Genomic DNA, 27172 nt, shown 5'->3' with positions numbered 1-27172 from the left:
ATTCCCCCCCCCCCTCTGGATTTATAGACTAAATTCTCTTGAATTTAGGACATCAGAACAACCACTGAGTTGAAAGCATGTCTTCTGCCATGCATAATTTAGTTTCCAAGTAATTTACTCCAACATCAAGTCTGATTCCCATTATAGTTCCTTTTATTTTTACCAACTTGAAATGTGCAAATACTATTTGTGTTTCAGGCCAAAAATCTTTTCGTGTGAACCAAATGACATAGTATATATAAAAGTATCTGGCAGTGCTTACCTACTGGTGGTACTTCAGTATTTATTGAATATGATTTTGAATGGGAGGAGCAAAAGGCATGATTCATGGATGCCTGTACCACTTAACAGTGATTGAATAGAACTTGCAAGCTTAGTACCTCCCATGAAGGAGTCTTTGTTATTGTCAAAAGAGACAAGGAAATGCTGACAATTTTTTCCTGCATTTAATAGTTGAACCAAGGCTCAGGAAAAGCATCTTGGAGTTATGACATTTCGAAGAATACACTGCCATTTACTTTATTCTGCTACTAATTAAATGGTAGAGGTAAGTGCTGGGAGCTTGTAAATAACTTGGGAAAGATGTTTTAAAGTGATATTTTGCCATGCTGTATTTTGTATGCTGCACTCAAATACTTAAAAGTTAATTGGTAAAAGGTATTTTGGGTCAAGATTTGTGCTAACTCCTCAAGAGAACATCTTTCAAATTGGATTGCAAAGTGCAAAATATATAGTTGTTTTATTTTTCTAATACATGTGTCTGACAAATGGTGATGGTGCACCTCAATGGGTATCTACATAGTTGTTTATTCTATTTCATTTAGACCAATGGTGCACCTTATACATACTTACAATATAAGGAGGTCATTGTTGGGAGTTGAAGCTTAGAAATCAATTTGGGGGTCAGTGGGAAGAATATATTAGGGAAAGGCATAGGAATTAAAACCTAATGCTCTTGGAAAATAGTGTCTGATAGTATCTGGTAGATACTTTCAAATCTACTTAGTTGGTACCACAGTTTCTTTAAATATTAGGCATGCATGAAGGAGAACATCTAGTAGATTAAAGGGAAAGAGATTAAAAGTCATAGAAGTACATCTAGGTTGAAATCCCATTGCTTTGATCGACTTGAACATTTTAGCTAAAAGTGGCCTTATTCATTTAGATTTAATCTTAATAGATTTGGAGCATGTACATTTTTTAATAACTGAAAGTATTATTTAATGCATGGAACATCTCATTAACTGATGGGTGGAAGCATATTATTGTATTTTTCTGGTTTAGACTTTATGTTTATGCCTTAGGATTATTATCAAAGTGCAAATCCACTTCTCTTGAATTTCAGCTGAAGGTGGACAAGCTAAATGATGGAAGAAAATGACTCAGTTTGCTTACACAATTAAACATTTTATTTTAAATTAAGGGGGTATTGAAGAAGAAAGAAGGTCTGAAAATGAGTGGGGATCATGAAATAGGGAGGAGGACAGAGCTGTCATTGATCTGACACTGATAAATACACGTTTTCAATGGGCGAATTCAGCACACTCAAGAGGGGCCTAGGACTTGTCATTTCTAAGCGGCTTAGAAACATCGCGATACATAGCATCCAAGTAAAGTCGAACACTTCTTCAGAGATCAAGGCAGTTTTCCCGAGTTGCTCCTTTTATTCTTAAGTACTCAGCAGCCTTCCTTTTAGCAGGTGGGCTCACAGCAGTAGCAGCAGCAGGCTGGGCGGCAGCAGGACTGTCCACAGTAGGACGGGCGGCAGCAGGCGGCCTGGGCATGGTGCAGCTGGCAGCAGGTTGGGGGGGTGCAGCTCACCACGCAGCAGGGGGGCAGGCAGGTGTCCTCCACGCGGCAGTCAGGGCGGCACCACCTGGTGCGGCAGCTCACACCTCCACAGCCACAATCCTGGCCACAGCCAGTGCCACAGCTGGTGCCACAGCCGGTGCCACAGCAGCTGGTTTGGCAGCAGGTTGGCTGGCAGCAGCTGGTCTGGCAGCAGGTTGGCTGGCAGCAGCTGGTCTGGCAGCAGGTTGGCTGGCAGCAGCTGGTCTGGCAGCAGGTTGGCTGGCAGCAGCTGGGACCACAGGTCCCACAGGAGCAGCTGGGAAATCCACAGAAGCTGGTTTGACAGCAGGCCATGGTGTCAGGAGTTGGGTTGAGAGGTGTGTTGTTTAGAGAAGTTTCTGAGTTTTGGCTGCACCTTCTACACCTGGCCTTTTATATAGTCCCAGAGGCACCCATTTTCCTCACATTTAGCATCTTTCCTTGAAACTATTTGCAAAGTCAGTCTCTGATTGGCTAATACCTGAGTTGTTTAGAAAGTTATAAATAGCATTTTAATAGGCTGCTTTGGTCATTGCTCAATTAAGTCTCATTATGTTTCTTCTTTGCCCTGTGGGGCAAGTGAAGACTCATTGTGGAAGGCAATCATGGCAGCTCCTCTGTATGTTAGTCACATCAAGGACCAAACTTGAGCCAACCACTGCCTAGCTTGCTTTGTCCAATCTGTCCTTTGATAACCTTCAAGCAGAGTCTATCTGGACTGAACATTTTCTTTGTAGGCGGTCACTCAGTTAGGATCCTGATTCATAAACACGTTGTCTAGACTTCAATGACCTTAGTGTCATCAAGACTTGAGCACTCACTTGGTTCATCAATATCCAAAAGAAGTATGCCTTTCTGTGATCAGAGGGGGGCAAGTTACAGGATCCTCAGAGCTCTAGCGGGCATTTGCCTTCATCATTAATGTACATATTCCCAATTGAGACCCTAATGACTTCAGCTTGTGGATTGTTTTCTGACTGTACTAAATTAAGAATATATGTCGGTAAAGAACACATTTTAACAAGTCAGGCAGTACCAAAAGTTAATATCCCCCTCCCCTTCCCAAAATACACACATCCCTTCCAAAAGTAGTGTTCCAGATGATAACCAATATTAAGTTCGGTTCTTGTTCTCCAATACTTTCTTCCCGTTTTTGTAAACATGAAGCAGCATCTATGCACATAGATCTAATTCAGTAGTTGGGGTCTCCTATACTACTTATTTTTAAACAACTTAATTGTAAAATACACATATAATTTATCATTTTAACCATTTTTAAGAGTGCAGCTCACCTAGTGTTAAGTAAATTCACATTGTGAATTCGTTTTATCTTGCAAAACAGAAATTCCATATCCATTGAACAACTTTCTCCTCTCCTCCCCAAACCCTTGACAACCACCATTCTACTCTTTGCCTTGGTGAATTTGACCACTCTTGGTATCTCATACAAGTAGGATCATCCAATATTTGTCTGTTTTGTGTCTGGCTTTTATCACTTAGCATAATGCTCTCAAGAGTCATCCATGTTGTAGAATATGTCAGAATTTCCTTTTTAATGTGTCAGATTTTATAGTGTGGGCTTTTTGTATATGACTTTTATTATGAAGAGATAGTTTCCTTCTATTCTTAGTTTCTTGAGTATGTGTGTTTGTTTTTTTTTAAGTCACGAAAGACTGTTAAGTTTCATCAAATGTTTTCTCTGCACCTATTGAGATAAAGCATGTGTTCCCCCCCCACCCCCACCCCCCGCCTTCATTCTGCTATGTGATGTATTGGATTGAGTGATTTTCATATGTTGAAAATTTACTTGGTCATAGTGTATATCCTTTAATGTGCTTTTGAATTCTGTTTGATAGTTGTCTGTCAAGAGATATTGCATCAATATTAATCAGGGATATTGATCTGTAATTTTCTTTTCTTATAGTGTCTGTCTGACTTTGGTATCAAGGAAATGCTGGCTTCATAGAATGAGTTTGGAAGTGTTTCTCCTTTCATTTTCTTTAAGTGTTTGTTAGAATTCATTAGTAAAGCCAACTGATACTGGGATTTTCTCTTTTCGGATGTTGTTTATTACTCATTCAATCTCCTTCTTAGCTATAGCTCTGTTCAGATTTATGTATCTTCATGATTCATTTTGATAGGAAATACACACTTCATCTAGATTATCCAATTTGTTGGCCTATCCTATCATACCATTACAGTTTCTTTTAAATAGCTATGTGGTATTCCTGAGTATGATCACACTGCACTCTCTTCAGTCATCCCCTACTGATAAAATCTCAATTGTTTTTAGTTTGTGCTTTTGAATTTTAAAAAATCATAGAATTTTAAGCTGAAAGTAACTTTAAACAAGTCCAGAGTTAGGAGATTAGAAGTGGCCATATGATGTAGGGAACTGAGCTTTTAACTGAGAATTAAATTAATTCAACCAAAGAGGCTTCTCAAACTGGTTCTACCGTTAAGTAACTGAACCTCAGAAAAGTCACATAATCCCTCTGAGCATTGGTTTGTTCATCTGTGAGATGAGATGCTCTCTCAGACACCTCCAGGGCGAAAATTGTGCTATTGCTCCACCAGATCATTGGTCCCTTAAGGACATGATCTTTCCATGTCTGGTTTACCTTGATTTCCTCCATAGTAACTTCTGCACTATCTGAGTGTCAATGTTCAGTATGCACTTGCTGAATTAAAGAGGGAATGAATGATGAGGAGTGTATGATAATGATAAACATCCGAATTTGCCTCCTACTAAAGTCACTTGTCTATTTATTTATTTATTTACTTACTTACTTACTTATTTATTTATTTTTCTCATCTTCCTTTCTGTTCTGGTGTTCAGGGAGTGTTTTCTGGATTTGATTAGATTTCTAGGTGCTGCGTCAGAGAAAGTGGTTCTTTGCTTACATGTTATCCTTTATCCATGCTTTCTAATTACTTGATGTTTATTAACCTATTGATGAATAAAGCATTGGAATTTTAACCAAAGTAATATATATATATATATCAATATCAATATATATATCAATATATATATCAATATATATATATTAATCCTCACCCAAGTTATGTTTATTGATTTTAGGGGGGAAGGGAGAGGGAGAGAAAGAGAAACATCATTTTGTGTCTCTGTATGCAGCCTGATGGGCAATTGAACCTGCAACCTACGTAATGTGCCCTGATTGAGAATCGAACTTGAAACCTTTTGGTGTACAGGATGACATTCCAACCAACTGAACCATCCAGTCAGGGCCAAGGTAATATTCTTAAAAAAAAAAAAAGAATACCTTCAGTCTCATCCAGTTCTAATCCCAAGAAACCTTGAATTAACCATGATACTTTCCCCAAAATTTGTGAAATATTCTGCGATACTTGTGTTTAAATTCATTTTAGATATGTATTATATATAAATGCATGTATATGTATAATGCATATGTATTTCTGTTAAGCGTACGTTTTAAGCCAGTATGCAATATGTTGCTTCTAAAAAATAGAGCAAAATCTTTGTTATCCTCACCTTCAGTTTAGAAACTAGGGAAGAGAAGTTTTTGGAGTAAAAATCTCCATCTAATTAAAAGCATATTTCCTCAGAGAGGCTTCCCCAACTTGTAGTCTGCTTGCTTTATTCTGCAAGACCACATGCAGATGGAAGAGTGGGGTTTACTAGCCTAATTACCAGTGTTTGAAGATCGCCTGAAAGAGCATTCCTTTAACAGATGCGAAAAAATGACTCATATTCTGGCGCTAGAGTCAGAGGGCCTGGCTCTGTAGCTTTCTGGCCGTGAAAGCTCTGTGTGAGGTCAGGACTTGGTCATAGAGCTGTGCCACTTCCGAGGCCCTAGAACTGCCTTTTCTGGATGTTTTTATGGGGATGAACCTCCATTGGAGCTCATCAAAAATTTTCCTAACATTGTATAAGCAGAGCAGTGTGGCGTAGCAAAACCAGATTAAAATATTTTGCATGACTTTCTATGAAATATGCACACCCAAGGAAGAAAAACAGATATATCTGCTGCACCAAATAAATATAATTTATTAGGCCTGAGTATAGTATTCCTCTTTTATGGAAAGTGCAGTTTGCAGGATGGTAGAGTAGAGGAGGTGAATGCGTCTGAGAAGTATAGACAGTTCCTCCCCGGCCGCAGCACTGAGTCCTGGAGCGTGGGACCGAATACCTGCTGAAGGTCAAGCCCAGTGCAAATTGGTTTTCCCATTTCTTGAGTCAAATTTGTATTTGGCAGCTTCAGTGGGGAGATCAGGTCTGTGGGGCTCATTCCCACAACAAAAGCCACACAAAAGTTCCAGAACTTGTTAGTGGTCCAGGGGTGGTTGAAGAAATAATTCGTTCATGGATGGAGTTGGAAGTTGAAACTTCAGGTTGAAAATCATTAACTTGGCTTTTAGCAGGTGGGCTCACAGCAGTAGCAGCAGCAGGCTGGGCGGCAGCAGGACTGTCCACAGTAGGACGGGCGGCAGCAGGCGGCCTGGGCATGGTGCAGCTGGCAGCAGGTTGGGGGGGTGCAGCTCACCACGCAGCAGGGGGGCAGGCAGGTGTCCTCCACGCGGCAGTCAGGGCGGCACCACCTGGTGCGGCAGCTCACACCTCCACAGCCACAATCCTGGCCACAGCCAGTGCCACAGCCGGTGCCACAGCCGGTGCCACAGCAGCTGGTTTGGCAGCAGGTTGGCTGGCAGCAGCTGGTCTGGCAGCAGGTTGGCTGGCAGCAGCTGGTCTGGCAGCAGGTTGGCTGGCAGCAGCTGGTCTGGCAGCAGGTTGGCTGGCAGCAGCTGGGGCCACAGGTCCCACAGGAGCAGCTGGGAAATCCACAGAAGCTGGTTTGACAGCAGGCCATGGTGTCAGGAGTTGGGTGGAGAGGTGGGGTGCTTGGAGAAAATTTTTATGTTTGGTGATGACTTCTACATTGGGCCTTTTATAAGCCTTGGCCAGCTATTATTTACATAATCCTCGAAGTCTCTTTCCTGTTTGTGTTTAAATAACTTGTTTGTGAAGGATAATTGCCCTGTTCCTGAGTTATTTGTCCAATCTTCTGAAAGCCTTTAAAGGTTGATTTTATTTGGTCTTCATTTAGGATTTTTTACCGTGGCCCAGCAGTCATTAGCGTTCCTTGAGGACATAACCCCTAATTTCCCATATTCCTTACAATGTTTCTCATTGCCCAGGGAATAATTGGCTGATGCCTCACCTTTAAGGAGTGTAAATATTACTCAATGTTGACCCTAATAATTGAGCTCTTGGGTCTCACATGACAGTTTGATGCTCAGCCACGTTGACAGCTGCCCCTTCCCTACTCTTTCTTCTCTTCACTTTGCCAGAGCAGCAGAGTGATTCAGCTGGACAGAACGGAGGCTTCCATCGGGGGCTGGGAAATATGGATGAATTGTTACTGAAAAACATTTGTGAAACACTTGTGTCCAAACAGTTCTGAGTACTCTGCTTGCATCAATTTATTTAATTTTCACAGCAACACCCCCGGGGCAGGTATCATTGCTGTTATACCATCTCTATGAGGACAGTGAGCCACAAACAGATGTCAGTCATTCGCCCAAGTTCACACTAACAAATGGTGAATCCGAAATCTGAACCATGCCATCTGACTCCAGACTAAACTTGCAACTATGATTGTCTTTTCCACGTAAGCAGAAGTTCTAGGGAAAACCAATGGAAATTTGCCCTACTTCTTACAGACTTTTTGAGAGTAGACGGAGGAAAGACAGAGTTTAGCATGAGTAATAACTCCGTGATTAGAGATTTCTCTGGAGATTTTATTTAATTTACTTTAAAAAATATATATATTTTTTATTGATTTCAGAGAGGAAGGGAGATGGAGGGAGAGATGATGAGAGAGAATAATTGATTGGCAGCCTCCTGCACGCCCTCCACAGGGGATTGAATTTACAATCCAGTCATATGCTCTGACCAGGAATCGCACTGTGACGTCCTGGGTCATAGGTCAATGCACAATCACTGAATCATGGCATCTGGGCAAGAGATTTTACTTTTTAAAAACTATATAATAGAAATACTTCAAGAAAATCTTAAGTGCTGAAAGAGTTAACATATGACTTGTGACTACTTGACTTGCGACTTCATCCAATAGAATTAAGTGTTCTTTTCTTAAAATTGAGATATGATTGACATATATTAGTTTTAAGTGTAAAACATGATTTGAAATCCTATATAATAAAAGGCTTATATGCAAATTTCCCCTCAAGAAGGAGTTTGACCAGGAGTTCAACTGGGAGTTTGACCAGGGGGTAGGGCCAGCCAGCCAACTGCCCCAGCCCCTCACCCTGGCCCACCCCATCCCTTATCCCTCCCCACCCTAATCAGGGGCAGGGCTGGCCAATCACCTGTGGTCCCTCTCCGCCCCTCCCCCCCACCCCCCACCCCCGTTGGCCAGGCCCTAAGGGCCTGATTGGGATAGGCCAGCTGGACCCCACCTGTGCACAAATTCGTGCACTGGGCCTCTAGTACGTATATATTGTGAAATGATCACCACATCACCACAGTAAGTTAAGATCCATCATGACACAGAATTTTTTCCTTGTGCTGAGAATAAATGTTCCTAACTGCATAAAAATCACACTCTTAATATATTAAAGCTGGGGTATGTGGCATATTATGGAGTGTTAGACCTAGAGTGTGCAGTTTATTGTAGTTGTTAGAGACTAATCCAATGCCATATAGAGGGTTTGAATCAGAACGCCTAGTGTTAATTCTGCTTCTCTTGAAATGACAGCTTTGAGATCAGATCATAACTCTTCCCAGGTGAATTAAGACATTTTCAAATTCTACATCAAATGTGAATTGAAAGGTATGGTTCTTTGTGAATATTTTTGCTTTTCCTTTAGCAAATCTGTATCACCAATTCTTTAATTAGCTAATATTTCCATATTGGATGTTTTAAATATGTGGATTTCTTGTTACTAAAATCTCAGGAGCTAATTCATACCTAAATCTAGCAGAATCCTTGATACTAAAATGATTTATCTTTTTTTGTACATATTTCAGATGTTTGAGGAGTTAAAATTCATATTGACAAGGACACTGGAGATAGAGTAGCATTATATATCATATTTCCATTTATGTGCTTCTCTATCATGGAATTGCTTTCAACGTTTTTCTCAATGAAAAATTTAACTCAAATTTTGTGTTTCTGGTCTTTAGTTGCCCAAGGAAAGAGCTGTAGGTTCAACAAGTTGTGTAATTCTTGTAATGTGCTAGTGGAAAATTCTATCTCTTTGACTTTAAAAAATTGAGGTGAAATTCTTTTAATCATATATTTTGGCTACAGAATATTGGACCACTTAATGGCAAGACAAAGAATAACTACCTTTTAAAGATGATTATTAAAAGCATAGTACTGAAAACCCACAATGCTATGCCACATTTATTGAGATATTAGAAAATCCCAGTATCAATACAAGTTTAAAAGAAAAGAACTCTTCAACAATGATTTTATCACTGAGGAATGAAAATTTTTATTAAATCCCAAACCCAATGAGCTGTTGAAATATTTCAGGAGATATTTATGGTAATATATCATGCCTTCTTTTCAGATTGTAGGACTTCAGTTGATATCCAGGTCCATGAAATAATTTTGGTCTTCTATCATACATTAATATACATCGTAGGGAAATTACGCAGCTTTGTGACAAGAGGTTACAATCTGGGTTATGAGTATTGGAGCTTAGAAGTTTGTTGAGACTCTAACATTGGTTAGTTTGGATATGCAGTTTGCTCAGGATTCCCATCAGAAGGAGGTTTTTCAACAGGTGGGCTCACAGCAGTAGCAGCAGCAGGCTGGGCGGCAGCAGGACTGTCCACAGTAGGACGGGCGGCAGCAGGCGGCCTGGGCATGGTGCAGCTGGCAGCAGGTTGGGGGGGTGCAGCTCACCACGCAGCAGGGGGGCAGGCAGGTGTCCTCCACGCGGCAGTCAGGGCGGCACCACCTGGTGCGGCAGCTCACACCTCCACAGCCACAATCCTGGCCACAGCCAGTGCCACAGCCGGTGCCACAGCCGGTGCCACAGCAGCTGGTTTGGCAGCAGGTTGGCTGGCAGCAGCTGGTCTGGCAGCAGGTTGGCTGGCAGCAGCTGGTCTGGCAGCAGCTGGTCTGGCAGCAGCTGGGGCCACAGGTCCCACAGGAGCAGCTGGGAAATCCACAGAAGCTGGTTTGACAGCAGGCCATGGTGTCAGGAGTTGGGTGGAGAGGTGGGGTGCTCGGAGGAGTTTCTGAGTTTGGGCTCCTTGTTCCACTGGGACCTTTTATAGGCTTTGGCCACTGCTTTGTCATGGATAGCATTTTTCTCTTGTTACTCTTTAAACAAGCTTTCCCAGGGCCCTCTGATTATTCAGATACTGACTTATTTTAAACATGTCTAAATTGGTTTTTCCTTATTGCTCAGCTGGTAGTACTCACCAAATGTGTCCAGTACCTCTTAGTAAGTTCTCCACCCCCCTCCCCCAAACAATGCTGTAATTTTTACTTAACAAAGTGACTCTCATTCACCAAAACTCAAGTCTTCAGAAAAAAATTTAACCATTGACTGTTATTGTTAACCATTGCCTTTATGTAAGGCTATCTTCCCCCCTCCCCCCAATATATATATATATATATATATATATATATATATATATATATATATATATATATATATATATATATATATATATGTTTAATTGATTTCAGAGAGGAAAGGAGAGGGAGAGAGAGAAACATCAATGATGAGAGAGAACATTGATCGGCTGCTTCCTGTAGGTCCCACAGTGGGGACTGAGCCTGCAACCCTGGGCATGTGTCCTAACCGGGAATTGGACCGTGAACTCCTGATTCATAGGTCGACTCGCAGCCACTGAGCCATGCTGGCCAGGCTATGTAAGGCTGTCTTTATGTTTGTTTAGATTAATAAGGTATCAGTCTCTACAACCACCCACGTAGAAACTCTGATATACTACCCTTCATAGAAATTAATAGATCTTTCTAGAAATTGGATCTTTCTAATTTCTATGCTCTCTCCTAAACTTCACAGTCAGCCTTGAGGAAACATTTATCACTCAGGAGGATATAGGGAACAAAACCTGTTCCATTCCAATTTATTATGGATATTTTGTTATAAAAACTTCAAAATAAGGGCTAAAATTCATATCTAGGAATTAGGAAAAAATCACAAAAATTTTAAGTGTAATTTGTATTTCTATGAAACATGAAAATCATTGCTGTACAGTTTATCTGGATAGTATTGATTTCTCAGAGGTGGGATTTAGTTCAGTTTACGTCATTTTATGTAACTACACCTTGTGTCTTATGGAAAAATATCAGACCAAAGAGCAAAACAATTTAATTTATAAAGGGAATCAATAAAATATGTAGCAGGAACTTGGAAATACTTTTTATGCGTATAGGGCAGGACAGAAAATGGATGATAAAATATTGTACAATATGTGCAAAGGAAAATGGAAACAATTCCTGGTAGTTGGGTAAAAGAAAAAAATTGATGTTTATGGTTACAGGGGGAGAAATGAAAAAAATGTTATGTCGAAAAGAACATAGTGTTGCTACTTATGGAAGGCTTATTCCTTCCTTCCAATCATGAATAGATGTACATAGTTAGCTTTTATGAGATAGAGGTGTTGGATAATACAAGGATAGAATTCATGCCAGTGTCAATAAAGATGTTCATGTCATATGATAACCATGACTGTAGGTACGAAGTTGAAAAATGGTTAAATGGAATCATTACATATTAGAGATCAAAACCTTAATAAATCATCTTGTCCAACCATTTAATTTTATAGGTACAGAAACTGACATCATTCTTTTTATAAGTAGCACATGTTTATTAAATCCTGTTACATATGAGGTACTAAAGTGTTATCTAGAAAGCAAAACCTAATCTGTTCGCCTCACATTTGCTCTAGTGCACAAATCAGTATAGTATTGATAGGAGGGATTGATCAAGGAAAAGAGTCAAATATAGTACCCATTTAATCTCAAAGTTCTAAATTGGGACATTAGTGCTAATGTTATGAACTAATTTTAATTCCTTCTGAACATCAGTTGATGTTAAAATACCATTGAGTCTAGAAATGGCTGCATTTTGGAGAGATTATTGACTTGCTACATTCACATAGCCAGTACATAGCCAGAAGAGCTAGGTATAAAACACTTATCCTTCGCTTCTAAATCTGTTCCATTTTATTTTCTGTTGCTGTCCAGATTTAGAGTTAGTAAAATTCATTGTCTCCTGTTTTAAAAGTATTTTACAATGGCTCAAGAATGTGAATATTACTGGAAGGCAGAATACATGGTGGAGTAGTGATTTTAAACACACAGTAAATAAGCATAAGTATGTTAACTTTCTTTCAGGTGTCTGCTTATCAAAAAAGTTCCATCTAGAACTGCTTCCTAATTGTTTCTTATTTCCCACATTGGGACTAGCTAATATTCCTCCAGAGTTTCTAGGTCTGCCATCCTCTTTGTGTCTTCTTTATTCTGTTGCCATCATCTTAGTTTAGCTCTCAATTTGTTTCTGTATAGTCATCATATGTATAGCCTGTGGTCTTCTGTTTTTAAAAGCCGTGACCATAGGAACTGCCCCAATGTCCAACTCCTGTCATGCCATTCCCCTGCCTCAAGGCTTTCAACAGTTCCTTAGTGCTTATTGCCTTGAGGGCATATTCATTTGGTTAATATTCAAAGCACAAAAAGTTTCCAAATTTACCTTCTACTATTAGTCTATATATATCCAGTGCCCTCAGGCAACTCTCCTCTGAACAACCTGTCTATACCTGTGTGCATACTGTTTCCATAATTGAGAATGCCATCTTCCTTCAGAACTGTACCCCAAAATCTTAATGCTTATAAAATGCTGGGTTCTCCTTTCAGTCTTTCTTGTTCTCCAGCAGTGATTTCTTGTTGGTACCAAATAGGGTGTTGTGCTTTGACTTTTTTCATATTCTAATTTTTAGTTGATTGATTATTAATTTGATTCACCTTTCTGGAAGTTTCTTGAAGAGGGGAACATTTTAAAGTCAATTTTGCTTTCTATTATATACCATACCGTGTGTAACTTGCAAATGGTAGTCAATCAGCACATTTATTAAAATTGAATGAACAAAATTAGAATGAATAAATAAAACCAAAGCTGTGATTGCTAGGCCAAAGAAGAGAAGTTTATTAGAAACCAAACATGCCAAAAAGACCTAAGATCTAAGATGGAAAGAAAGAAGTTGCTACTATGACCAACACTTGAGAACAGCCCAACTCTTAATAGATGAGTTTGGATCTCCATGCAACTTCTGGCTGACTTGAGGTCCTAATGGCTCAGGGTAGGAGTTTTGTTGGGTAGAGAAGGCTGATTGCTTGCTCTAGGCAGCTCAGCAGCAGCAGGAGGGGCAGGTCCTGCAGGTGGTGCGGCAGGGGGCAGGCTGGCAGCAGGGGGGCCGGCAGCAGGGCGCCTGCACACAGATGGGCTGGCAGCAGGTGGAGGCCCAGCAGCAGGGGCGGCACACAATGGCCGTGCAGGAAGTGGGGCAGCAGGCGATGGGGCGGCAGCAGCCCTCCTGCAGGCCACAGGGGTCACAGCAGATGGGGCGGCGGCAGGGCTCACAGATGGGGCGCGTGCAGCGGGTCACGCAGGTCACGGGGCGGCACACGGTGGTCTGGCAGCAGCAGGGGCGGCAGCAGCAGGGGTCTCGGCAGCAGCAGGGCTGGCAGCAGCAGGGCTGGCAGCAGCAGGGCTGGCAGCAGCCTTCCTCACAGCTGGAGCAGGTGGAGCCACAGCAGGAGCCGGTCATGGTGGTGTCTGGGGCTGGGATGGGCTGGACTGGAGAGAGGAGTTGGGTGTTCTCAGGTGTGAATGTCTTCCTCCCCCACAGGGTCCCTTATATACCCTGGTTTTGGTGGCCCCTCTTGTTTACCTTTTGGCCAATTAACAAGAAGTTTGTTTTGACTAATGGTTGCATTGCTCATGACAGACTCATGATCTCATTAAGGAACTATTTTCGTACGTCAAATATGGATATATTTATGCTGTTTATCATAAAAATGTAAGCAGTCACAGTCGTTTCAGATGATAGCATCTTTTGATGCTCATTTTGAGTAGAGAGCACCTGATGAATTCTGGACAGATGGTTCTACAGGAATTGCAATTTTTAAAAGAAATTAAGCATAATATAGGGGTTTATAGAACAACGACTAGATCCTAACGTTGGCCCTCAAAGAGCTCTCTGAAAAGCCTACATATTAATCACACAGGTATTGCACATGTCCTTCCTTGGAACTACATATTACTTGCTATAATGGAATGTATGTATACTTAGAATAAGACTGCAGCTCATACACTTGTATGGAAAGCAAAAACTCTGTTTTTGTAAACCACGTGAGTATTGGAATAAAGCATCCAAGACTGCCATCCATTTTTTATTTCTTTTCTCAGTTCATACTGTGCATATCTCTGGTCCTTCTGATCACAGAATGATGGTCATGAGACATGGCATTTTAAAAAATATGTATATGTATATATTTTTATTTCAGAGAGGAAGGGAGAGGGAGAGATAGAAACATCAGTGATGGGAGAATCATTGATTGGCCGCCTCCTTCATGTCCCCTACTGGAGATCAAGCCTGCAACCCGGCATGTGGGGAATCGAACCACGACCTCCTGTTTCATGCTCAACCACTGAGCCATACTGGCTGGGCAAGAGAGATGGTATTTTTTATACTTGGTTTTCTTGTGTATGTGATCAAGAATGATGTCATGAGAAGCTTTTTCTTAATTTACCTGCGCATGGTGCTATGACTAAGAAGTGACAAGATGGGGGTTTCCCACCAGCAATGCAAACATGTGCCATACCTTATTCAGAGGCATTGCCTTGGGAGCCCACACAGCTGCTCTGCCATGGCTCAGCCAGACATGTGACGGACACACTTCTCCTGGAGGCAGAGGCAGAGGCAGAAAGGAATTGCATGGAAACAACCTCATTCCTCCTCTGTGTCACCCCTCCTATTAGTCACCAGCCAGGATTGGGGATCACTTCGGGATCTTTCTCATTATTCAGAAGAATGTGCCTTGGGCTCCCTAAATGGAATTTCAAACATAATTTCAAATCTGTAAAAGGAATGTAAAATGACTAAACATGTAGTCACCACTGGGGAAAACAGGAGGGAGAAGTCAAGCGGTCTCATCAGTGAAGACGTTTGATTCGCTCACATGTCACATTCTTTCTCTTGTCCATAGACACACGTGATTTTTTCAAAGCAGTAACCAGAGCCTAGATAAGAATTGGTATATTCTGCTTTCTTCCCTCCCCCAGGTTTATTAAGGTATAATTGATATATAATCTCGAATAACTAAAATGTATATCGTGACGACTTGACACATACATGTTGCAAAATGTTCACTCCAGTAAGGTTAATGAACATATCCTTCACCTCCATAATTATTTTGTTGTTGTGGTGGTGGTGAGAACATCAAAGCTCTGCTTTCATAGCAACTTTCAGGTATACAATAGAGTGTTGTTAACTATATTGTATTGTATGCCATCCATGTATGTTGTACATGTCGATCCCTGAACTTATTCACCTTATAACTGGAAGTTTGTATCCTTTGGCCAGCACTCCCATCTCTCCTACACCTCAGCCCTTGGCAACCACCTTCCTATACTCTGTTCCCATGAGTCCTATGATTTTTGGTTACGTGTATAATGCCATTAATGCCCAAAGATAAGCAGCCCTTGGGAGTTGGTGTGGATTTACAATCCACAAGAGTGGATTCTAATTAACAATCAGATGCTAAACATCGCAGGGAATGCACTATCCGGTGCCATTACTCTTGGCCTCAGAAGACAGGAGAGCTCCTCTGGCCAGAGGAGCTACACTAACGGGTGTGTTAGACTTAAAGGCTTATTGTCAGGGGGCTTGCCTCTCCTGGGTCTTTTCTGAGCCTTGGTGGTTATAATTACATTAAAATTATGTTACCAAGGACTTACTTCATGTCTCATTACTCATTGCTCCTCAGCTTCAAAACCAGATGATTGGCCGGATGTCACCTAAGATTCCTTTCAGCTCATAGAAGGGCACTGGGCTTTCTATGCTGTGCCAGCGGGTGCCAGGCCAGTGAAGAAACCCTCGGACTGGGCTCCATATGTCAGACAAGAGCCTCCTTACCGATCATTGGGAAGGTGTTTTGTGTGTCTGAATAATGAGTGTAAGTAACTCTGTACACGTGTTGAAAATGTAGCCATGTCCACCTTCCTCACTCAGCGCCTGGGCCTTATAAATGCTGTTTACAGGAATAACAAGGAAACTAAGCAGATGTAGATTATTGCATAAAACAGTGGAAGATGTTTATTTGGCATCTTGTTTTGAAGTTCTCTGGTCAAAACAGAGAGACAGAAACCCATGGAAAGGAAACACCACAACGACCACGATTCCTATGCTGTGAGCACAAAGTTTATTCGAAAACAGACACCATGGTTTGGAGCTAGCCCAGGGCACTCTTCACTGGCAGTTAGCCTGGAAAGGTGTCTCCAGGGGCTGTTTGAAGAAATGAGAGATGGTCTTCTCAAGAAAGGCCATGTTGTTCTGCAGTGAAGCTAAGGGACAGCGGGATGGACCCGGCCATCTACTGAGGGGCTTTGGGGACGATGCACTGCTCAGCAGCAGCAGGAGGGGCAGGTCCTGCAGGTGGTGCGGCAGGGGGCAGGCTGGCAGCAGGGGGGCCGGCAGCAGGGCGCCTGCACACAGATGGGCTGGCAGCAGGTGGAGGCCCAGCAGCAGGGGCGGCACACAATGGCCGTGCAGGAAGTGGGGCAGCAGGCAATGGGGCGGCAGCAGCCCTCCTGCAGGCCACAGGGGTCACAGCAGATGGGGCGGCGGCAGGGCTCACAGATGGGGCGCGTGCAGCGGGGCACACAGGTCACGGGGCGGCACACGGTGGTCTGGCAGCAGCAGGGGCGGCAGCAGCAGGGGTCTCGGCAGCAGCAGGGCTGGCAGCAGCAGGGCTGGCAGCAGCCTTCCTCACAGCTGGAGCAGGTGGAGCCACAGCAGGAGCCGGTCATGGTGGTGTCTGGGGGTGGGCTGGGTTGGACTGGTGAGAGGAGTTGGGTGTTCTCAGGTGTGAATGTCTTCCTCCCGCACAGGGTCCCTTATATACCCTGGCCTGGTGCTGGTGGCCTCCAGGACGCAAGGTTATTTCCTTGTTTTTGTGTATTTATTTTGAAATGGCACTGATAGGCTAATAAGTCTCTAGACACTGTTTTTGGTGCGCAGGTACTCATAAAAGACTTTGTTTTCCTTTTTTGGTCAAGACTCATTATGTTTTGCTACTTATAGTTCAAATCTAGACTTAATGATCTTAACTTCAAAGTCTCCAATTATCTTTATAACTTAGCGATGCTTTTGCCAATTGGTGTTTTGATAGCCCAAGAGTAGCTGTCGTGCTCTTGGGAATACTTATTGACCAGGAAGTGGATTCCCGAGTTGAGTGTCCTTTTGCACTGCTAAGCCTCCTGCACAAAACAAGTTCAGAAAAATACTAAGGGATGTTTTTAAAGTCGTGGTTTGTCAGGAAAAGAAGAATTTTTTAGTCTATGTTTTGGAGCTACAGGAATGCATCTTCCTAAACTTCTATCATCAGTGTTTCTTTTTATTTCATTTTTTAAAAACATAGAATGTTTGGTAAAATCCATGTGACATAAAATGGACTATCATTGCCATTTTTGTGTATACAGTCCAGTGGCATTAAATACTGTCATATTATTGTGTAACCATTACCACCATCCATCTCCCGAACTCTTTCATCTTATAAACTAAAACTCTACCCATTAAACACCAATTTTCTCTCCAGCCCATGGCAGCCACCATTGTACTTGCTTTAAAAAAAATTATCTTCTCTTTCCCCTCAAACCCAGCCTATGGTAACCACCATTCCACTCTATGAATTTTGGTGTTTTTAGTCTTAAATTACATGCTCATTAATTTTCGTAATTATATTTTTCCATACCAACGTGGATTTTATTATTTATAACCATCATGTTAGCCACTATTACTTAGCTCTAACTCTGTTCCAAACATTATGCAAAAGCAATAAAGGCATTTACTTTATTCTTTGTACAATCCTATTAAGTAGGCATCATTATAGTCCTCATTTTACACATAAAGAACTAGAAATTGGCTTCCCTAAGGTCAAGTATTGTACAGATACCAATAATTACTCTAAAACATCTGTGGGAACATTACATTGTAAGCCCAAGAAACTGAAGAATGGAATTGTGGGCATCATATTTCTTGTCATTAAGCAACATCTGTTTTATTTAGGAATACTATCAGTGAATTTATTTTTCTATCATTGCTATATGTGAAATGGCTAATTTTTCCAGTCACCGGAAAGGACTCTATGTCTCACCAATATTAGGAATTGGGGGAATTATCTCCCAGGCAGCCTTCTCAAAATTCCTAAGGAGATAGTAATACAAATTGGACATAATTGCGTAGCCATGAGGCACTCTGAACAAAACCACAATCTAGATGCAGTCCCACAATCTATATGCAGTCCAGCGTGACAAAATCCCTGGGTAGTGAACTCAGCCAGAGGTTGTCTCCAGGCCCGCCTAGTGCATACCCCAACACCTCTTGCTCCACTGTCTTTCCGTACTGTGCTGAGCTTTCTGCCCACAGAACCAGCTGTGATATTCAGTTGTCTCAAACTGTCTGTAGGAGAACCTTGTCACTTAGCAACTTTTCCACTTCTGCCTCTGGATTTGCTTGGTTCTGGCCTTTTGCTTTACAACTAAGTCTGTTCTAGGTATGTGGCTGAGGCTCCAGTTGAAGCCTTATTCTTAATCATTCTGCTCGCACAGTCCCTTGCAACTTACCCAGACCTGCACCAGCCACCATGGCTGTCCAGGCATGAAGTTATTGTGGAAGCAAACATGATCCAATAATAATGATGACCTTGGGAGGAAACAAAGCAATCTAAATCTGAGAAGTTATTTTAGGATGAAGAAGTCTCTTGAAGGCTAACAAAAAAGATTCTGGGATGAAGGAAAACAGATGAAGTTAGAGAATTTTAAGAATGGCGGTTAGGAATATGTAGAAAGAAATTGGACCTGTGAGCCTATTCATTGGTAAACTATTAAGCCCTTAGTAAAGAGAAAATTCCATTGTGCATGAACTGACAATGTTAAGATTTTAATATAATGGAACTTCTGTTGAGAAACTTTTACCATATTTCAAGAAAAATACTTTTCCTCTTGAGATGGCTTGTTGTGTTAATGTAAGAATGCCCATGTCTAGCATGAGGAGATAGTTAGGATCACTCTCTTCCAACCCTAGAACTTATTCAATGATTCAACAAATAATTTCTGTTCATATACTGTGTGCCAAATACTGTGTAGGTCAGTGGGAATCCAGTGGTGAGCAAAGTCAGTTAAGATCTGGGTCTTCACAAAGCTTATCTTGCCTGACTGCCCTCACTGAGCAGGTAGCTATGTCCAAGTATACAGTCAGCACATTCCATAAAACTTATAGATCAGATGTTGGAAACTCAATACATATTTCTCAGTAACACAATAATAGTTTTCCTGGCCAGAATCAAGATTTTTAACAACATATCCAATGTGGATTTATGTTACCACTATTTCAACTGCATTGGCATTGTTTTAATGGTAAGATTATTTGGAGTTCTAAATTGGAATGTTTCCAACCAAGGTATATTTCTCTCTTCCTGATCAGCAGCGGTGACTCCATTGAAATTGGAATTGGCCATAGTGGTGCTGGTGGGACCATGGAAAAAGCTGGGATATGGTCCTTCCAGTGTAGGCATTCAATTGTTAGGGATTGCCAGGTACCAATTGACATTAATCACTGTGTAGTTTCTAAATTAGGGAATTAGAGGAGCTCTGATTTAGGCTTCTTCCCCCTCCCTCATGTGCTGATGATTCATGAGTCAAGTTCATGGTCAGAGAGACCCGCTGAAGCCTCTACATGTCCTCAGCATCACCACAAAACCTGTGGCTTGAAATATGAAGGCACTTAAGATGTTCTGAATTATTTGAATTTCTATTAAAATTACAGACTGTGTACTAGAATTGTTTTTAAAGCTAAAAATATGGCCATGGAAAGTCCTTTTTCCTTTGGTTCTTCTGCATACCATAATTTAAGCGGAAACTAAGCTTTTGAAGATTAACAAGCAATGAAGAGAAACACATTTGCTTCCCAGAAGTAAAATTTTATTATTTTACTGTGCAGAAACACCCAAATAAATGTAATCTATTCATAGAAAAATATCCCATCTTGAAACAGTAGAGGAATGATGATGAGTCAGTAGGGTAGAGTCTCATTCAAGAGGAACTTTTGACTTTGTTTACTCATTTTTTTAAAGCTAGAAACTCAAATGATGAGAGTTGGAGTCTTTCTAAATATTCTCAAGGAGGGCCAGAATGAGCTGTATAATTATTATATGGAAAATGGATAGACGTTTACTGTTGAGTTAGCTGTTGAAGATCAGGTAGGTTGCAAAGGTGCTATCTCTCATCTGACCCATTGGGGTGGGAACATTTGTACATTTCTGAACACTTGGAACGTTTCCTGTGGGCAGCTCAGCAGCAGCAGCAGGGGCAGGTCCTGCAGGTGGTGCGGCAGGGGGCAGGCTGGCAGCAGGGGGGCCGGCAGCAGGGCGCCTGCACACAGATGGGCTGGCAGCAGGTGGAGGCCCAGCAGCAGGGGCGGCACACAATGGCCGTGCAGGATGTGGGGCAGCAGGTGATGGGACAGCAGCAGCCCTCCTGCACGCCGCAGGGCTCACAGCAGACACGGTGGCGACAGAACACAGCCGTGCAGGATATGGGGCAGCAGGCAATAGGCTGACAGCAGCCCTCCTGCAGGCCACAGGGGTCACAGCAGATGGGGCGGCGGCAGGGCTCACAGATGGGGCGCGTGCAGCGGGGCACACAGGTCACGGGGCGGCACACGGTGGTCTGGCAGCAGCAGGGGCGGCAGCAGCAGGGGTCTCGGCAGCAGCAGGGCTGGCAGCAGCAGGGCTGGCAGCAGCCTCCTCCACAGCAGGAGCCGGTCATGGTGGTGTCTGGGATGGAATGGGTTGGACTGGTGAGAGGTTTTCTCTGGTGTAAATATCTTCCTCCCCCACGGGGCCCTTTATATACCCTGGCCTGGTGCTGGAGGCCACCAGGACACAGGGTCATTTCCTAGAGCTGTGGTCACCCATTGAAATGAGCACTCCAGATTGGTGGATCCCGTTGCTGAGGCAACAATTCCAATATCACTGAAGGATGCTTTCCTTTCTTCCTGCTTTTCCCCTTGTAATGAATACTTGATGGTTTATAGCTTTAGAAAAATTACTCATTGAATAGCCAGTTTTTACAGACCACGTGACAAGTTGAAGAATCCAGTGTTGCCACCATCACACTTTTCTCTTGTTAACTATCCATGACCAAGTGAGAGACTATAATATTCACATGCCTGATTATTTGCAATGAGGCAAGAATTCCTTAAAAACCCCAAAACAAAACCAAAGAACTAAAACGGCTCATAAAAGATGTGTGCCAATTCTGCTATGAAAAGAATGGTGCAGTGCTTCAGTAAAACAACATGTTGCTTCTCCATGTTTATATGGAAATAACCACCCAAACCACGAGAGTGGCACGGTTATAGGCCATTAGAGCTGACCTATTACTCATAGTGACTTATGAGACACTAACTCTGTAAACAGTGCTATACTCCTGGGGGCGTGGAGAGGGAAAATACTCCTGGGGGCGTGGAGAGGGAAAGGAAGGAAAAATAAGTTCTAAGTAGTGTCTGGTCACACAGTAATTACACATTTTAGGAAGGCAGGACAAAGGCAGATAAAGCAATTGAAGGAGAAGAACTCTTCACAGGACAATAAGGCCAAAATAAATGTGGATTTTATGGATTTTGTGTCTGATATGGATTTAGAAATGAAATTTAAGTTGAGGTATTTCTTTTTATGTGTGACATAAGCATGTGTATTGAGTTCTTCAAAGTATATTGAAAATATTTGTAAAGGAATCAATTATATTTCAGTAGTAGATGCTTAGGTTTGTTGGCTAAGGGTTTTGTTCTTCATGACGGATGAAATTGGGCTTCTGAAAAGGCTAGGACAGTGGTCAGCAAACTCATTAGTGAACAGGGCCAAATATCAACAGAACAACGATTGAAATTTCTTTTGAGAGCCAAATTTTTAAAACTTAAACATCTTCTAACACCACTTCTTCAAAATAGACTCGCCCAGACCGTGGTATTTTGTGGAAGAGCCACACTTAAGGGGCCAAAGAGCCGCAAGTGGCTTGTGAGCAAGTGGCTTGTGAGCCGCAGTTTGCCGACCACAGGGCTAGAGGAATTAGGGAACTAATGACTGATAACATAGCTTTGTCTTTTTTAGGCCCGGCTAAGGAAAATGGGGGTATAGAAAATGAATGTATAGTTGGAAGGTAGGTTAAAGATAACATTGTCCAAGGGATGCTGATGGCTGTCAGACGGAATTTGTCTCCAAATTATGTTTGGTTTGATTTAATCATTTTATACACTCTTTGGTCCACCAGGGTCCCAGACCTTGAAGGCCTTTGACTTTGTGGACCATCGTACTCCATCACAGTTGTCGGAAGACCAGATCTGTGAAATGATTTCTCATAGTCACCCAGATAAGAGAGTGGCAAAGTTTTAACAATACCACAGGCCTTTGTGGAGTATAAACACTGGCCAGCTGGCGTGGCTCAGTGGTTGAGCATCAACCTATGAACCAGAATGTCATGGTTCGATTCTTAGTTAGGGCATGTGCTCGGATAGGAGGCTCGATGTCCAGTAGGGGGCGTTCAAGAGGCCACCTATCACAGATTCTCTCTCTTCGTGAATGTTTCTCTCTCTCCCTCTACCTTCCTCTCTGAAACAACAAAACAAAACAAACACTGGTGGTTGACTCCTAGTCTTTGCCCAATTCTGAGTCACTTCAAAGTAGTGAAAATGTACTAGTAGTTATCAGAAATTTTACCCCATATAGTGAAATAAGAACTTGCTTGATTTATGGTTTAGCATATTGTTATCTGGCTTAGACTATATACAGAGATCCAAATATTAGCAACAGGAATACATCTGTTATTTTATTCACTGTGTTTTGTATTTCTAACAGAAAAAAAATGCATAGTAATAAGAAATCTTGCATTTTAAAATTACAGACTGTCAGAAACTTGCCTGAGTGAAGTCACCGCTGTACGAACCCATTATTCCTGACCAGGATCTTAGTCACCTTAACACAGAGCAACAGCCTTCGTATCCAATCCAGAGGCAGAGTTTCAGGTAAGAGATCTTCAGACACGACATGGGCATTTATCTTAGCTCCACAGGATCTGAAGGCCTTTGGCTTTGTGGACCACCGTACTCCATCACAGTTGTCGGAAGGCCAGATCTGTGACATGATTCCTCAGAGTCACACAGATAAGAGAGTGGCAAAGTTTTAACAATGCCACAGGGCTTTTCACGGGCCAGTCCTGATGCTCATTCTTTTGCACAAAGCCTTCTGCTTTGAGCAGAGCAAAACACCATTTCATGTAACTTCACTGACATCCACTATTTCTCAAAATCCTACAGAAACCTTTCCTCCTCTTTTGTTCAGTGGCCCTGTACTGTGCGGTTTCCTTCACTATAGCACATTAATGGGCCTAAGCTTATGGGATAAGAGATGTGTCCCTGGTCTTCATTACGGGGGCTTTTTGTGTCATATCATTCAAATGACAGGTTCTGCAAGAACATAATTACCAGACTGGGAGCAAGTAAATGTTAATTGTTGTGGTGATCAACCCTAGGATATTTCATGGTTGGATTGAAAAAGAATGTAGTGTTGATGACTTCTAGTGATGCTGACCCGTACCCTCATCTTAATAGTTTCCTAAGCTGTGTTTTGGTAGGAACTAGTTGTGGGGCCACTGGATATTAGGACACTTTTAAACTTATGAAAACATAACACTGCCCTCCAAAGTGATCTCTAAAATATCCTCAAATCCTAAGAGTTAGAAATGGGTATGAGGAGGATTAACGGGGAGGGATGGGAGGAGGATGGGGAAGACAAAGAAGGATTCAGATCCTTCCTCCACCACCCAGCAGATGTGTGACTTAGAGCAAGTGCTTACACCCTGCCAGCCCCAGTTTCCTCATCTGTGAAATGGCAAGACTTCACAGGCCAGGTTTATCATAAGATCTACACAAATGTGAAAGATGGAAGAGAAGATTATCATTCATTGAGAAGAGAAAATATTTTAGTTGGAAAAGACAGGAAACTCTAGATGATCAGGGGACTGGTGGGATTCATTTCTGGAATGTAAGGAAGAAATATATCTTCTAAGTGATTTAGATATTCATCTGCCTAAAGCCCGGGAAAGCTAAACCAGGTCATCTTTTGGCCTCTCTTATAGCTTGGGGTTGATTCCTTTGGGTGCCTCGGGGTGAGAGAAAAGTCTGTCTGATGCATGTATTTTCCTCGACTCTGTTTTGCTCCCAATGCTAAGCCCCTCTTTGCTAATCCTGTAATCGGGGACTCTTTCCTGTGGACTTGTAGGTCAGCTTTTAAAGGACCCTTTCATTACAAGACAGTCTTGATCTGATGATGAAGTTTTTGGCCTTCTCTATTATATTTATTAGAAAATTTATTTATATATTATAAATATATAAATATATTTATAATAAAAATATAATTTTTATTATATAGGATGGTACTAGTGCTTACTGTGTGCCAGGCACTTACATACAAAAAGTCTTTTGACTTTCCCAGCAATCTACATTGATTAACATTAATTTTCCTGCTTTGCAGATGAGGAAACCTGAGAAGGGGGTTGGGAGGAAATCAAGTTATGCTGATGCTTAAGTAAATATCTATATTTAGTTTGATTCAACAAAGAGAATCTATTCTAAACATTGAACTCAGTGCTGAGAGCCAGAATGAATAAACTGTTTTTTTTTTTCTGGGAAGGAAGAGAAGTAGATAATCTTAATGCAATGCCTTATGGGAAGGGAGATAAGTATGGGATCACAGGATGCTATTAGTATATGTTAAGGCACATAACCTAGTGTGTGATGTGTGTGTGTGTGTGTGTGTGGTTGAGGGGTTCGGAGAAGCCTGAGTTGAACTTGGAAATGGATCAGGGTTAGGTAAGTGAAGAAAGTGGAGGGGAGAGGCAGGTGAAAAATGAAAGAACATGATAAAAGCAGACAAATGGAACAGCATGGCATGTGTCAGTTACTGTGAGAAATTTAGCATTGCTTAGTGAAATTTAGTGAGGAGTGTTAAGACATGAACCTCGAGACAGGGACAAAGGACAGGCATGGAGGGCCTGGTGTGCATAGATTTCCTACCCATGTGAGCAGCCCGAGGACTAGCCTGGCCATCCTGCACCCCTGCTCAAGACTCATACCAGGGTTCCTAGAAACCCTCTCTCTTTCCCTCTCCTGTCTTCCTCATCCTGTCTGTCTCTTCTTCCTTCTTCCTCTTCACTCCCCTTTCTGTTCATCGTCTGCTCATCTGGTACACTAATAAATGAATCAGGTAGCCCTGAGGTTTGCAGGAAAAATTAGTTTATTAAAAACAAGTGAACAGCACATTACAAATGATGCCTGGAGGCTTTGAGCAGCCTCCAGAGTTCAGGATGGGTTTGCCACGTCCACTCAGGGACTTTTAAAGGTGGGCTTGCCATCCATGTTGACTTCTGCTGACAGAGACACTGGGAATTTGGCTGAGAGTGGAGATAGAGATCTGCTCATGTGTCCAAATGGTAGGATATAAAAATGACGATTGTCACTTTATGGAAAAATCTGTTTTTCTTTCAATTTGATTAAAATGCAGAATAGGTGCTTAGGCTTCTGTGTATTGATCATGGAATTTCAGCAGCAGCAGGAGGGGCAGGTCCTGCAGGTGGTGCGGCAGGGGGCAGGCTGGCAGCAGGGGGGCCGGCAGCAGGGCGCCTGCACACAGATGGGCTGGCAGCAGGTGGAGGCCCAGCAGCAGGGGCGGCACACAATGGCCGTGCAGGAAGTGGGGCAGCAGGCGATGGGGCGGCAGCAGCCCTCCTGCAGGCCACAGGGGTCACAGCAGATGGGGCGGCGGCAGGGCTCACAGATGGGGCGCGTGCAGCGGGTCACGCAGGTCACGGGGCGGCACACGGTGGTCTGGCAGCAGCAGGGGCGGCAGCAGCAGGGGTCTCGGCAGCAGCAGGGCTGGCAGCAGCAGGGCTGGCAGCAGCAGGGCTGGCAGCAGCCTTCCCCACAGCTGGAGCAGGTGGAGCCACAGCAGGAGCCGGTCATGGTGGTGTCTGGGGGTGGGCTGGGTTGGACTGGTGAGAGGAGTTGGGTGTTCTCAGGTGTGAATGTCTTCCTCCCCCACAGGGTCCTTTATATACCCTGGCCTGGTGCTGATGGCCCCCAGGCCACAGGGCCACACCCTAGTTAATTTCCTGGCCAATTAAGTGAGAATTTAGCATTGACTAATGGTGCATTTGGTTACCCTCTCCTCATACCTGTACATGCATCCACACCACAAATGTTTTTCTTTTTTTCTGTATTGTTTATTCTCACCAAATCTAGACATTGGATGAGATTATGATGAATTTCCTTGTGAATATTTTTAAAATAAAGAGAAAAGAATGTTGTTGTTTTTTTTAAACCAGTATAGTTTCTAATCGCTCTGTCCTGTAGCCCTAAAGTTAGTATTTTATTCATGGACTTCAAAGGCTCTCATAATTACTCCCCAAACAGTGACTTGCCTTCTCTACACACATGCACGTGACAGTAACAGGTTAATAGCAGCACCCATGCCAACCAACAGTCATCTACTTCCCAGATGTCTCTTTCTACCACTCACAGAAAGGCAGGTTTTCACATGAAGAGAGACCACATGGCACCCTGGATCTCTGCCACCCTGGTTTAGTAACTTCTCTCACCCCTGGGCTGTCCTACCGTGATTGTAATGACTCCACAGTCACCTGGAATGCCGCTCACATCCTTCCAACCCCAAATAAACATCTGCCTGGATTGCAAAACCCTCACCGAGGATCTGTTGCAATTTTTGTCTTTGTCATTTATTAGGGATTACTCATTGCATGTGTGCAATCCAGGAAGAGACTGTGGAGGATATGTAGATCTATCCCTTCATTTGACAGGAGGAGTTACGGTCACACGGTTAGGTCTGGGATCCAGGTCTTCTCATTCCTCAATAAGCAGCCTCCATGAGATTTATGTTGACCAGGCTCCACCCGAGTCTTAGGATGGAAGAGAGACCGACTCAAGCCTTGAAGTAAGTAG

At 42.5% G+C, this 27172-nt stretch overlaps 4 protein-coding genes across 4 annotated transcripts; all 4 read right to left on the bottom strand.

Annotated features, from left to right (window-relative positions):
- Nucleotides 1-1692: 1692 nt before the first annotated feature.
- LOC311611496 (uncharacterized protein) lies at nucleotides 1693-2145 on the bottom strand (the record flags this gene model as incomplete). Its single annotated transcript, XM_084863745.1, has 1 exon — nucleotides 1693-2145. One exon carries the CDS (start codon nucleotides 2143-2145, stop codon nucleotides 1693-1695), a length of 453 nt encoding a protein of 150 aa, XP_084719871.1.
- Nucleotides 2146-6227: 4082 nt separating this feature from the next.
- LOC311610809 (uncharacterized protein) lies at nucleotides 6228-26176 on the bottom strand (the record flags this gene model as incomplete). Its single annotated transcript, XM_084862327.1, has 3 exons — nucleotides 6228-6615; nucleotides 9625-10114; nucleotides 25762-26176. The coding sequence occupies 3 exons, from the start codon at nucleotides 26174-26176 to the stop codon at nucleotides 6228-6230; spliced, it is 1293 nt and encodes a 430-aa protein (XP_084718453.1).
- On the bottom strand, nucleotides 13229-13648 carry LOC311611497 (uncharacterized protein; the record flags this gene model as incomplete). Its single annotated transcript, XM_084863746.1, has 1 exon — nucleotides 13229-13648. The coding sequence occupies one exon, from the start codon at nucleotides 13646-13648 to the stop codon at nucleotides 13229-13231; it is 420 nt and encodes a 139-aa protein (XP_084719872.1).
- Nucleotides 16507-16911, bottom strand: LOC311611499 (uncharacterized protein; the record flags this gene model as incomplete). The annotated part of the gene is made up of 1 exon (XM_084863748.1): nucleotides 16507-16911. One exon carries the CDS (start codon nucleotides 16909-16911, stop codon nucleotides 16507-16509), a length of 405 nt encoding a protein of 134 aa, XP_084719874.1.
- Nucleotides 26177-27172: the final 996 nt, after the last annotated feature.

Source organism: Pipistrellus hanaki (genome assembly GCF_964339955.1).
Source record: "Pipistrellus hanaki genome assembly, chromosome: 16".
NCBI lineage: Eukaryota > Metazoa > Chordata > Mammalia > Chiroptera > Vespertilionidae > Pipistrellus > Pipistrellus hanaki.
Note: the sequence above shows the minus strand (reverse complement) of the source record. Positions and strands in the feature narration are given on the sequence as shown.